We start from the raw sequence: 12749 nt of genomic DNA on the forward strand, positions 1-12749 counted from the left end.
TGTAAGTAGAAGTTTGTACCCTTTGACTACCTTCATAAATTAAAAGGCCTTTTACAATTTATGATGCTAGTCAACAAATTTATGCTTATCTCTTTGGTCTCTAAAGCTTGAGCTGGGGCTTCCCTGGTGGCGCAGTGGTTGAGAGTCCGCCTGCTGATGCAGGGGACACGGGTTCGTGCCCCGGTCCGGGAAGATCCCACATGCCGCGGAGCGGCTGGGCCCGTGAGCCATGGCCGCTGAGCCTACGCATCCGGAGCCTGTGCTCCGCAACGGGAGAGGCCACGACAGTGAGAGGCCCACGTACCAGGGGAAAAAAAAAAAAAAAGCTTGAGCTGTATCATTTGCTATTTGGGTCACATGCAGGGATAGACTATAGACCACTTGATCATAGAACTACTAGCCATGGTAGAAATCCTCATGCAGATTGGTAAAATCTAGTGCTTGGTTGAGTTGGAAAGACCTGATGATAAGACCCAAACTACAGATCATGTTTGGAAGCATGGGAGGGCCATCTGATTGTATAACAATTATCTCACTTGTATACTTGGAAAGTACACATGCATGTTTATGATTACCAATTGGTATCAATTGCTTTCTGAATATAATTGGCCTGATTTTGGAGGACAAAGATGCTGAATTGAATTAAATAAATCACATAATAGGTTTTGCATAACTTTATAAAAAAAAAAGTAATTGGGGCTTCCCTGATAGCGCAGTGGTTAAGAATCCACATGCCAATGCAGGGGACACGGGTTAGAGCCCTGGTCCGGGAAGATCCCACATGCCACAGAGCAGCTAAACCCATGCTCCACAACTACTGAGTCTGCGTGCCACAACTACTGAAGCCCATGCGCCTAGAGCCTGTGCTCCGCAACAAGAGAAGCCACCGCAATGAGAAGCCCACGCACCGCAACTAAGAGTAGCCCCCACTCACTGCAACTAGGGAAAGCCCACGTGCAGCAACGAAGACCCAATGCAGCCAAAAAAAGAAAAAAGTAATTGGTCTGTACTTGTATCATTAATCCCTTGTTCCTTCCTATCCCTGATACATTTTGGGTTTCTTTGAGGCTCTGGGAGAAACCAGAAACATCAGCTAATTGTTAAGGTCTGGGGTCCAATTAAGGCATAAAAGTATATTGGAGTTTATAATATTTCTGTATTGATTATAGAAGGGAATGTAATATTAATTTTGAAAAGAATTGCAGTACCATTTGTGTTCATTGGTTTGGCTATATGATCCATACCAGATGAGCCTAAGACTAGGTGATAAATTCAACAATTAGAAAGATTGATAGCTACTGTAATTATTAGAAAAAGGCGATAGAAAATTCAAAGGTGTGGAAGATTGTTAGAGTAATGCCCCCTAAAGAATCATGCCTCCCGGTATCTATACCTTTGAGTAGTCTACAGTGCTCCGCACCCCGACTACTGCGTTTAGCCATGTAACTTGCTTTGGACGGAGCAGAATCAAATTCAGGACAGGGAACCAAGTAGCTCATTGTCACACATTGAAACTCATCAGTGGAGCTGGGTGAAGGCAAGCCTAAAACTCAGTGGATTTGGATGAGTTAGATGCACATTCAGGATGAACATTTAATTGGCTCCAATGAAGACTCAATTGGGTAGATCTCAGTGGGACCTTCAGAAATAACTCAAAGACATTTACAGTAGTTAAAAGTATGACTAAAAGTTTACTTATATATGAGGGAGATGAATCAGTAGGTTGAGTTTTCCATCAAAAGCAGAGACACCATTTTTAAGAGAGAAGAGAAGAAAAAGGCAGTCTTGGAAGAGTAAGATGTTTCTCCACTCCCCACTTTGCAAAAAGGGAAGCTTTAAAAAGCTAGAAGCTATAAAGAGCATGTTGACAGGATCATTAAGGAAATCAATTTCAATTACTTATGAATTTTCTGAGAAATCTTGTGACTTTATATGAAGAATATATATGATATGCTAATTTTGTGTGATGTCTGTCATTGTACCACCACCTGTTATTTTCCTCATTATAATGCCTCACCAGGAACTGAGAGGACAGGTGTTAAATAGGTTCTTGTGGATTGCTATGTTTTGGGGGTACAGAGGACATGTAGACCAGGTGCCAAAGTTTTCACTAAATGAGAATTAGTGACCAGAATGTCTGAAAGACATTCCAGAGAGCATGAGCCTTAAAAGAGGAAAACTTTTTATCTGTATAATAAGATAATAAATAATAAGATCTGGAAGCAATAGAAGAGAGTATGGAGGATGCTACCCCACCACCTAACCTTGAGATATGTGGGCCTTCACTTGAGGAGTCTATAATGGAAGCGGCATCCTTAGTGATGAGGCAGGTCTGAGCTAAAGGAAAGCTGGAAATGTTTAGTGGAGCAGTTAAAGATGGAAGGTTGCTTGTCAACCATGGAATGGGGGTTCCATGAGCCACAGTGGAAAATGCTGGGAAGAAAGAGAACCATTGAATGTTGGATTAGATGGGAGGACTCATAGCACAGCAGAGATGATCAGAGATGGTGACCAAGGATACCAAATGTTTTCCTGGCTAAAAAGATCCCAACAGTCCCCAAGAGATGAGAGAAGCACTCAGTTCTGTCATGAGTCAGCCTATCATGTAGATTCATGTTTAACCCCTCAAAAGGAGTGCAGGCCTGGCAGTTCCTCTAAGTATAAGCAGCAGGAACATTTTTCTTTAAAACATAAATGTAAATATTAGCATTTATTTCTGGTACAACCTGGAATTTTTATTTTCTTCCAAACATTCATTATTTTGGTATTTTAGCTATTAAATTTATATGTGCATTAAACATCATTACCTGATTTTTTAAAATTTATGAAATGATTTAGATAATACACAAGGGACTATATCAGTGATTCTATATTTAAGAATTTTATTGTTTGTTACTTTTTCTAGAAAGGGTGCTTTACTGAAGAACTCCGAATGTTGAATAAAAACACAGTAAGAACTTTACTGAAACTTCCAAAGCTTTGTGCACACACTTAACATTTCATGTAACTTTATTCTGATATTGTTTTTATTCTTTTGTTACCCTACCAGTCACTGTTTGAACTAATAGAAATATATTAAATAGAACGTATAATATTTGCTCACAATCTTCATCTCCACCGTTTTTTAAAATGCTGCTATCTTACTGCTAAATGGTGAACACAAAAATTAGAAATCATTGGGTAAGAGAGGAAAACGCCTCTGGCTACTTCTTTGCATAGCCTTAGGATCCTCACATACTGAATTGAGGAAATATTATTTTCCTCCTTAAGGAGTTTCTAAAGAGTTCTTTACAGTTCTTACTTGAATTCCTTTTTAAGTACTTAAAAATTATTATCTTGATTAATTGATCATCTACTCAGAGAGGCTTCTGCTGCCAATAGCCAGATCGGGGATAGGAAACATAAAAAACAGAATGATGGACATTTGAGGGCATAACCTCTGACACCCTCCTTCATTTCACATATGAGCCAGCTGTGGTTCAGAGAGATGAAATCACTTGTCTAAATCAAAATTTTATCTGAAAGTGGAAGTGGAGATGGGAAAAGTGTGAATAAATACTTAAAAATATTATATACATGGATATGAATACATATATACATATGTATATATGTATCTCTGTATAATTCTATTAATTATAAATTGATATTTTTCATATTTTAATCATGTAATATTCCTTAACTTTAACATAAGGTTTTTAACATTTCAGGAATGCCACAGATTCTTCTATAGGAGTTGTGTAAATTTTTTTTTTTAAATCAAGAGATTCATGCTTTGGTTTTTCTAACTTATAGATTTGTGAGGTAAAAATATCACTTGTTATCACCTCTCCATTAAAATATCTTTCTGATCAAACAATAAAATAAATTTGGCACATGTTTAGTTTATCTGCAGGGCGGAAGTGGAATTTATGTTCTCCTATGGAAACTTTGGTTATGGATTTTCACATCAGGTTAGTTCCCCTCTTTTGAAAATAATTCTACTGCAGCTCTTCAGTTAAATCATCCTCCCGAGCCTCTATCCTTTCCAGTTTGATAAAATCTTTAAAATATTTTTAAAAGAACACCATTTTTCTCTAGCCTAAAGAAAAATGAAACTTTACCATTGTTTGTTTATACACTTTTAAATAATGAGATTTTATTCAAATGTCTTTATTATAATACTTTTGTGTGTGTGTACACATACACTTACGTAATTGAAAACAAAATTAAGTATTCAAGAAATGAATGTGGATTTTTATATCTAAAAATAATCATTAAAATAGAGTCATTGATGTTATTCAGATATTTTGTACTTTAATCACATATAATCCTTTCTCCCCATGATCATTTCAACATCAACACTTCTTGATTCATCAAGAGAGTAATATGCCCAAAGAAGGTATCTTCCTAGGTTTAGCCTGCCCCTTTAAATTTACTACATATATCCATGTTGCAGAGAAAATTTTTGTACATTAACTTATATCCTTTTCTTTCATTATGTCCTCAGGCCGGATTCCTAGAATGGAAATCATTGTCAGTAATGGCCTTTTCAAGGAATTGTTCTAGAAAAATTGTACCAACATATATTCTTACCAAGTTTGAAAGAAATCTTGATATCCCTGGGTACTGTCACAGCTTTGGGGCATTTATAAATTCATTCCCATTAGTACTGCAGTTATATAGGAGAAATGACCCGTATACTTTACATATAATCTTTAATTTTCAGTTTTTGCTATGTTTCATATTCTTGGCTGTTTTTTAATTAGGAATTGAGAGTCGGTACATCAGTCTTATTAAATAAGTCTACTGCCATGTGTTAACAGGGAAATCCCTGTAAAATGTATTTTAAAATTTTGCCTGTGGTATATCATAATGTTTTTTAATACATTTTGAATCACAGGTAAGTAATATATTGATGAAAGCCCCTAGACACAAGCTTTTTTTCATTTTCCCCTTTCTGCTTTGATTTTTCTTTCTTTGCATTTTGCCTATTTTCTTATCATAAATTAGGCCTTATAGGGATCCCTAATCAGTCCTAAACTGTGTCACAAAAGGCTTAGTCCTTTTTGTGACAAAGTTTATGAGTACCAAGTTCAGAGATAGGTGTTGTATCTGGATATAACATGTAACAGTCCCATTCTTAGGGAGATAGATCCTTTTCAAATAAGACTGGGCAAATACTGTATTGTTTTATGTAGGTGGACTCTACTAAAAACTAGGAACAAAGGCATTGTAAGGAAAAGAGTGGGAAATTTAATAAAAGTTCTATTTGATTTTATGTCCATGAACTTTTCAGTAACATAGTCCCCTACTTACCTATCATGATAATGTATAAAGAGGACTTGCACTGGAGGAGATAAAGTTGCATTCTAATGTTGGCTCTCATGCCTGCTGGGTAACCCTTGAACACTTACTGATCTTCAGTATTATCTGTAAAATAGGCATAGTTATCTACCTCATAGGATTATTGGGGTGATTAAATAATATTAAAGATGCAAAATTATTGACAGATACTTAGTGCTCAATGTTAATTCTTTCTTCCTCTCTTAATTCCTTTCCTCTTTATATATATCATTTAAGTCCTGGGGGATAGTAGTATTAGGAAGAACTGGAATTGTAACTAAACAGTGTTAATATATACTTATTATTTTCCTCAGTTAAAACCTCTTCAGAAAATTATTAAGCCATCTATGTTTATGAATATTGCACCACCTCCAGAAAGAACAGACCCTGTGACGTAAGTGTTAAAGTCTTATTATAATACACAGTTATATCATGTGGCATTTAAAATATGTAGTCCATTTGATGGATAATTTTGGTTGTCTTAAGACATGGCCAGAATGAACTAGACTCCGAGATAAAGAAAGCAGTGCATTGTTTTGTTCAAGGGGGAAGATATTTTGAGTTTCTGGGTGTAGCCCTGGAGAGAGGAGTTGAGGAGGTCTGGAGATAAGAAAAGAAGAGAAGGGTTGCCAACTTCATGGCTGAAGGAGGGAAGGGAGGGGAAGCCTAATGAGGAAAGTTGGCCAGTGAGATGTTCCTTTTGCAGAAAGAGGTGAGGAACTTTTAAGATCAAGGTACCTAATAGTTGTCAGTTTTCTGCTCTGCAGTATGGTAGTATTACTCCCCACTTCCACACACTCCAGTTGTTATTTCCAAATTTTCAGCAAAAAGCCTATGGTCAAAAAAATGCAATTAGCAGGCCAAAAGTAACAACATATAGTATGTCAATTAGTCTTGCAATTTCAACAGTAAAAATAGATCAAAGAAAAATGAGCACCTGAAAGAGAGATATTTAATCTATGGTGCTATCCAAGAATAAGGAATGGAAAATACTTGAAATGACATTGAGGAAATTAGGTATAGAATAGGAAATTATATTCTGAAGTGCTGATTTCCTATCAGCACTGGGTATTATCATTAAAAATAAATGTTGTCCATTTGGTATTGGTGATTTGTTGAAATAGCAAAGTTTAATGTTTTTCTTATGTTTATTGATTATTATTTCCTTATTTATCCATTCATTCAATAAACATTTATTGAATGTTTGCTATACCCCCAAGGCACTAAAAATACAAAGATAAATGAGGCTTGGTCCCTGCCCTCAAGTAGCTCATGGTTTAATGCAAAGGTAACATGTAAAAAAAATAAGATAATACAAATGAGATGGAGCCCTTCTAGAAGTTAACATAGAGGTCTGTGGGACACAGCCAAGGGGCTTCCCATACTTCTTGGGGGAGTTAGGAGGATTGTATTATCAAGTAAGGATCCACAAAAGAAAGAGTGCTCGATGTAAGACTTGAAAAATGAGTAGTGGTGCATCAGGTTGATTTTGTAAGGGCGAGGAGACACATTCCCCAAAGACAGCACGTAAGTAAAAGGTGGGAGCCATAAGAGGCTATGTTATAATGGGGAACAGTGAGTAGTTTGTTGTGGGTTGCAAAGCGCATAGGAGCAAGGAAAGGAGCAATGGGAGATGAGCTGAAGCAGTAGTCACGGGCAAGATATGGTGGTCAGGAGGTGAGGCTCTAGAGTCCAGACTACATGGACTCTGCCAGGTACTAGCTGTGTGACCTTGGGCAAGTTACTTCGGCTCTTTGTGCTTCATCTATTGAATGGGATAAAAATAACAGCTACCCAATTGAGTTATTGTAATGATTAAATAAGTTACATATAAAGGACTTGGAACATGGTAGCAAATAGAATTCTCAGTTGTTAGCTACTTATTAAAGTAATAAATGTTTTATCATCACCATCATCGTCACTGTAGGTTTATGCTTCTCAAATGTGAGTAAATTTTACTCTTTTGAGTCCTCAGGGGTGTGTCAGGGCAACACAAAGCACTGGAAGATATGGTGCATCTTTCTGGAGTATTACTTTGCTCAAAGATTTTGAGAGGGAAAATGTTATCTTAAAATTAACATTTATATATTATGCAGTAGAATTAAAAAGTCACAAATTTTCAAGATAACAAAATGATTCCAAGATGTGTGGTTTGTGTCTGATTGCATTAAGTTACACCTCCAGAGACCTTCACTGTCCTCTACCCACAGGAGTTCTTTATTGGAAAAATTTGGAAGTGCTTCAGATGTAGAACCATTGAAGAATTTTAAGTAGGGGAAATACTATGATCAACTTGCATTTTATGTGATCCTATCAATAGTATTGAATATGGACAGAAGTAGCTTAGTATTGGATTGGAGGAAGCTGTTGCATTAGTCTACATGAGAGATACTGACAATCTGGACTAGGGCAATGACTTGGTGGGTGTGACCGTTAATTCGGTGTGTCGAACTGACTGGGCCAAGGGGTGCTCAGATATGTGGTCAGATATTATTCTGGATGTTTTGAGTGAGATTAACATTTAAATCAGCAGACTGAGTAAAGCAGATTGCCCTCACTAATGTGGGTGGGCTTCATCCGATCAGTTGAGAGCCCAAATAGACAAAAAATCTGACCCTTCCCTGAGTAAGAGAGAATTCCTCCTGCCTTATTGCCTTTGACTGAAACATTGGCTTTTTCCTGCCTTCAGACTTGAATGGAAGCATCAGCTCTTCCTGGATCTTGAGTCTGCAGACTTTTGGACTAGAACTATGCACCATTGGCTCTCCTGGCTCTCTAGCTTGACCCACTCATCTTGCAGATCTTTGGACTTGTCAGCTTCCATAATCACTTAAATTAATTCCCTATAATGAACTTCTCTGTCTGTCTTTCTCTTTCTCCCCCTCTCTCTTCATCTTATTGGTTCTGTTTCTCTGAAAAGCTCTCACTAATACAGATTTTGATACCGAGTGTGACTCTAGAGAAACAGAAGATTAAGGACAAGTTTTCTGAATTGGTTCTGGGGTTTGTGGAATTAGCTCTCTAATCCGATTATAGATTTAAAGACTCTAATGACTCTGTTTCTAGTGGTAAAGAGACACCTATAGTCCATGGAGTGATCTGGCAATAGCGATGTGAAAAATATCACCCATTGGATACCCCTAATCAAAGCAAAGAAGCAAAGATATGGGTGACTATATATATGATACTTTCAAACATTTTTGTCAAACTAATGAATATAATGAATTGGCTGGGTATTCCTAATGTTGATGGACAAAGGTGAGAAAAGAACGAGCTCAAGGATTCAAATTCCCAGCTCAAGCATTGTGTAAATGACCTGAAATCTTCCATGTATGCCCTGCAGGAGACCCTTATCTCCTATAGCCATAATACTAAGATTGCTGAAAATCGAAGCCAGAACTTCATCCTGCCGCTGCCTGAATTACAATGCAAATTGAGCTCCCAGCCTCACAGGGTGTCTACTGTTAAAGTGAGGATATTGGTTGGGAATAAGTGGGACCCTTAAAGTTGGGATGGGAAAATAGGAGAAGACTCTGATGAATCTGGGGATGCTGAGCCCATAAATTCTGATATATCTGCTTTGCCAGTTGAAGTGACCTCTCAAACCCCAGTGGAAGAGACCTCTCCACCCCCAGCAAAAGTGGTAGTGGCCTTTCCACCCCATCTGAGGGGATTAACCCTGCATTACTTGAAGAAATAGTAATGGCCTCTTCTGAGGCAGCTGCCATGCAAGACGATGTTGATTCTCCTCAAGACTCACCCCCACGGCCCCCCTTTGCTTCTAGGCCTGTAACTAGACTCAAGTTCCAGCAAGCCCCTAAAGGTGAGGTTCAAAGTGTGACCCACGAGGAAGTACACCACACTCCAAAAAGAACTGCTTGAGTTTTCTAATTTATATATATAAAAATCCAGGGGGGACTTCCCTGGTGGCGCAGTGGTTGAGAGTCCGCCTGCCGATGCAGGGGACACGGGTTTGTGCCCCGGTCCGGGAAGATCCCACATGCCGCGGAGCGGCTGGGGCCGTGAGCCATGGCCGCTGAGCCTGTGCTCTGCAACGGGAGAGGCCACAACAGTGAGAGGCCCGCGTACCGCAAAAAAAAAAAAAAAAAAAAATCCAGGGAACATGTGAGGGTATGGGGATATTAAAGGTATGGGATAATGGTGGCAGGATCATAAAGTTGGATCATATCGAATTTATGGATATGGGCTCACTAAGCAGAGATTCTACGTTTACTTTGCAGCTTGGGGAGTTACAAAGGACTCTAACACTTTGTTGGTTACTGAAACATGGACCAAAAGATAGCCCACTGTGAGTGGATTGAAAATGCCAGGTCTACTTTAGTTTAATGTAGAGGAAGGAATTCAAAGGTTTAGGGAGATTGTAGTGTTAGAGTGGATTTGTCATTTAAGACCTACTTATTCACCCTGGGAGGCTCCAGAAGACACACCTTTCACCATGACTGTGACAAATAAGTTTGTGAGGGAATCCCCACCCTTGAAGAGCCCTGTGATTGCTCTTCTCTGTAGGCCAGACCTTGCAGTGGGAACTGCAGTCACTGAACTGGGAAACCTAAATGAACTGGGAGGAATTGGATCCTGAAGTGGCAAGGTGGGTGTGGTTACTGTGATGGACAGCAGGATCAAAGCAGCGACCACAATCGTCTGATTCATGTAGACCTATGGCACTGGCTGGTTGATCATGATATTCCTAGAAATAGAATATACAGGAAGCCTGCTAAATTCTTACTTGATCTGTATCAGCAGAAAAGTTCTAGGTCAAATGAACAAAAGTCTAACCTAAAGCATAAAAACAGAGTTCATCAATCAATTCCCAGTTTGAACCAGTTTACAGACCCAGAACCCTTTGAATGAAGGGGAAGCCTGATCCCCTTGAGGAGAGACCTCAGTACAGTGCCAAAAATTATGTTAATCTTTCTCCCAGCATTCCCCCAAAGGAACTACAGCCTTTTACCAGGGTAACTGTGCATCAGAGAAAAGGAAATAGAGTTTTCAGAGACTACTGGACCCTGGCTCTGAACAGACGCTAATTCCAGAAGACCCAAAATGTCACTGTTGTCTACCAGTTAGAATAGAGGCTTATGGAGGTCATGTGGTCAATGGAGTTTTAACTCTGATTCATCTCATGGGGGACCCAGTGGGTCCCCAAGCCCATCCTATAGTTATTTCCGCAGTTCCAGAATGCATAATTAGAATATATGTATTCAACAGTTGGTGAATACCTTCCCTGTCCTGTGGAATGAGGGATATTACAGTGGAAAAGACTAAATGGAAGCCACTAGAGCTACCACTAAGAGTAAACCAAAAGCAATACCTGGAAGGATTTCAGAGATTTGTGCCACCATAGGGATTTGAAAGGTGCAGGGATGCAGGTGGTTCCCATCACAACCCCGTTCAACTCACTTATTTGGCCTGTGCAGAAAAGAGATGTATCTTGGAGAATGACAGTAGATTATTGTAAGCTTAACCAGGTGGTGACTCCAAATGCAGCTGCTGTACCAGGTTGCAGTTTCATTGCTTGAGCAAATTAACACACCCCCTGGTACCTGATATGCAACTCTTGATCTGGCAAATGCTTTTTTCTCCATACTTGTTAATAAAGTCCATCCAAAACAGTTTTATTTCCACAGGCAAGAAGACCAGCAGTATACCTTCACTGTCCTACCTCAAAGATACATCACTCTCCAGCCCTATGTCATAATGTAGTAGACAGGAATCTTGATTACTTTCTCTTATATAAGATATCACACTCACCCTTACAGTAATGACATTATGCTGATTGGACCTAGTGAGCAAGAAGTGGCACTATTCTAGACGTATTGGTAAGATATTTGCATGTCTGAAGGTGGGAAATAAGTCTGATAAAATTCGAGGGCTTTCTACCTCAGTGAAATTTTAGGGATCCAGGTATGGGGCTTGTCAAGATATTCCTGCTGAGGTGAAGGGTAAGTTGTTGTATCTGGGCTCTCCTACAACCAAAAAAAGAGGCATAACACCTAGTGGGCCTCTTGGGTTTTGGAGGCAACATATTCCTTTGGATGTGCTACTCTGGCCCATTTACTCAGTGACCTGGAAAAAATAGTTATATATATGTTTTTCTTCCCTCTCATCTCCTTATCATGTAACATAATATATATTTCCTTTATATCATAATATTTAAGTATTGTTAACCTTACATCATAGTTATTTAAGTTTCAGGATATTAAGGAGAAGAGTAAACATCACCCAAGGACTTTACATCCTTTTCTGAGGAAGGGGCTGGCGAGTTTTTGGCTGTATGTATACAGGAGAGTTGTATCATGTAAGGTTAATTATGACCTTGTTATTGTTTTCATTTGGAGATTAAGCATGTTGTAAGATGTTTATGGGTACAAAGTTGACAAGGGGTGGACTTGTGATGGTTAGTTTTTTGTGTCAACTTGACTGAGCCATGAGATATAGATTTGGATCTAGAGAAAGGGAGAGAGGTCTGGGCTCAAACACTTTCTAATTCTCCTTAGAACTTCAGGTCCTTCTCTTCTTTCCCATCTCTGCTACCCATGATCTTAGTAGTAAGAGTACCCAAGAGGTCACTCTCTCAGTATTTCTGACTTCTGTCTTCTTTCCTAGCTCTATCCTCTAGTGGTCCAATATGGATAAGGTGAGCTTACGGTGTAAAAGAGTGATTCAAAAGTGATAGCTAACACTGATTTTAGAAGTGAACTTTTGTATAATTTTAACTTTATTACCATTTTCCAGAAATGTTATTATACCACAACCAATAGAATATCCAGCATTCTTATCCCCAGACCTGAATGTTTCAGTTGGGGTGCCAACTACAGCATCTCAATCCAACCAGCCATCTGTAGTACGACTTGAAAAACTTCAGCAACAACCCCGGGCAAGGTAAAAAACAAAAACAAAACAAAACAAAAAAATTTTCATCTTATTTATGTGTTATTTGTATATTAATTTTTACTTTGAGACATAGGCTTGCTGTTGGTCCAGAAACCTTCATCATGGTGATATTATGGGTTCAGTGTTTGTTTTAAAAAGTCAATGATCTGGCAAGAAAAGGGGTGAGAACACATTAATACGGGAGAAAGTATAATACTTTCTCTGCCTCTTCACTCAACAATATAGTCTATAGGTCTCTTATACTCTTTTCTGTATTTCCCATCTTTTATCTCTATGCTTTAGATATTTTCTTCTGACCTGTCTTATAATCACTGGTTCTTTCTTCTTTGTCTCTTACCTACTGTTAAGCCAATTGAGTTCTTAATTTCAGTTATTTCCTTTTGTTATGGAATTTTCATTTACTTTATAGTTCCACTTCTCTACCAAAATCCTCAGTCTTATCTTTTAATTCTTTGAACATATTAATCATTGTATTTCAAAGTTCATCTCTGATAACTTGATTATTTGGATTT

General features: G+C 38.4%; 1 protein-coding gene across 1 annotated transcript in view; it reads left to right on the forward strand.

Moving 5' to 3' along the window:
• C2CD6 (C2 calcium dependent domain containing 6) overlaps positions 1–12749 on the forward strand; it is a 148031-nt gene that overhangs the window by 48731 nt on the left and 86551 nt on the right. The window contains 4 exon segments of the mRNA XM_029225123.1: positions 2906–2950; positions 3882–3950; positions 5637–5716; positions 12079–12225. Of these exon segments, the coding sequence (XP_029080956.1) occupies positions 2906–2950; positions 3882–3950; positions 5637–5716; positions 12079–12225 (341 nt within the window).

Source organism: Monodon monoceros, unplaced genomic scaffold, assembly GCF_005190385.1.
Source record: "Monodon monoceros isolate NGI ecotype Baffin Bay Population unplaced genomic scaffold, NGI_Narwhal_1 Super_Scaffold_16, whole genome shotgun sequence".
NCBI classification, from domain to species: Eukaryota; Metazoa; Chordata; class Mammalia; order Artiodactyla; family Monodontidae; genus Monodon; species Monodon monoceros.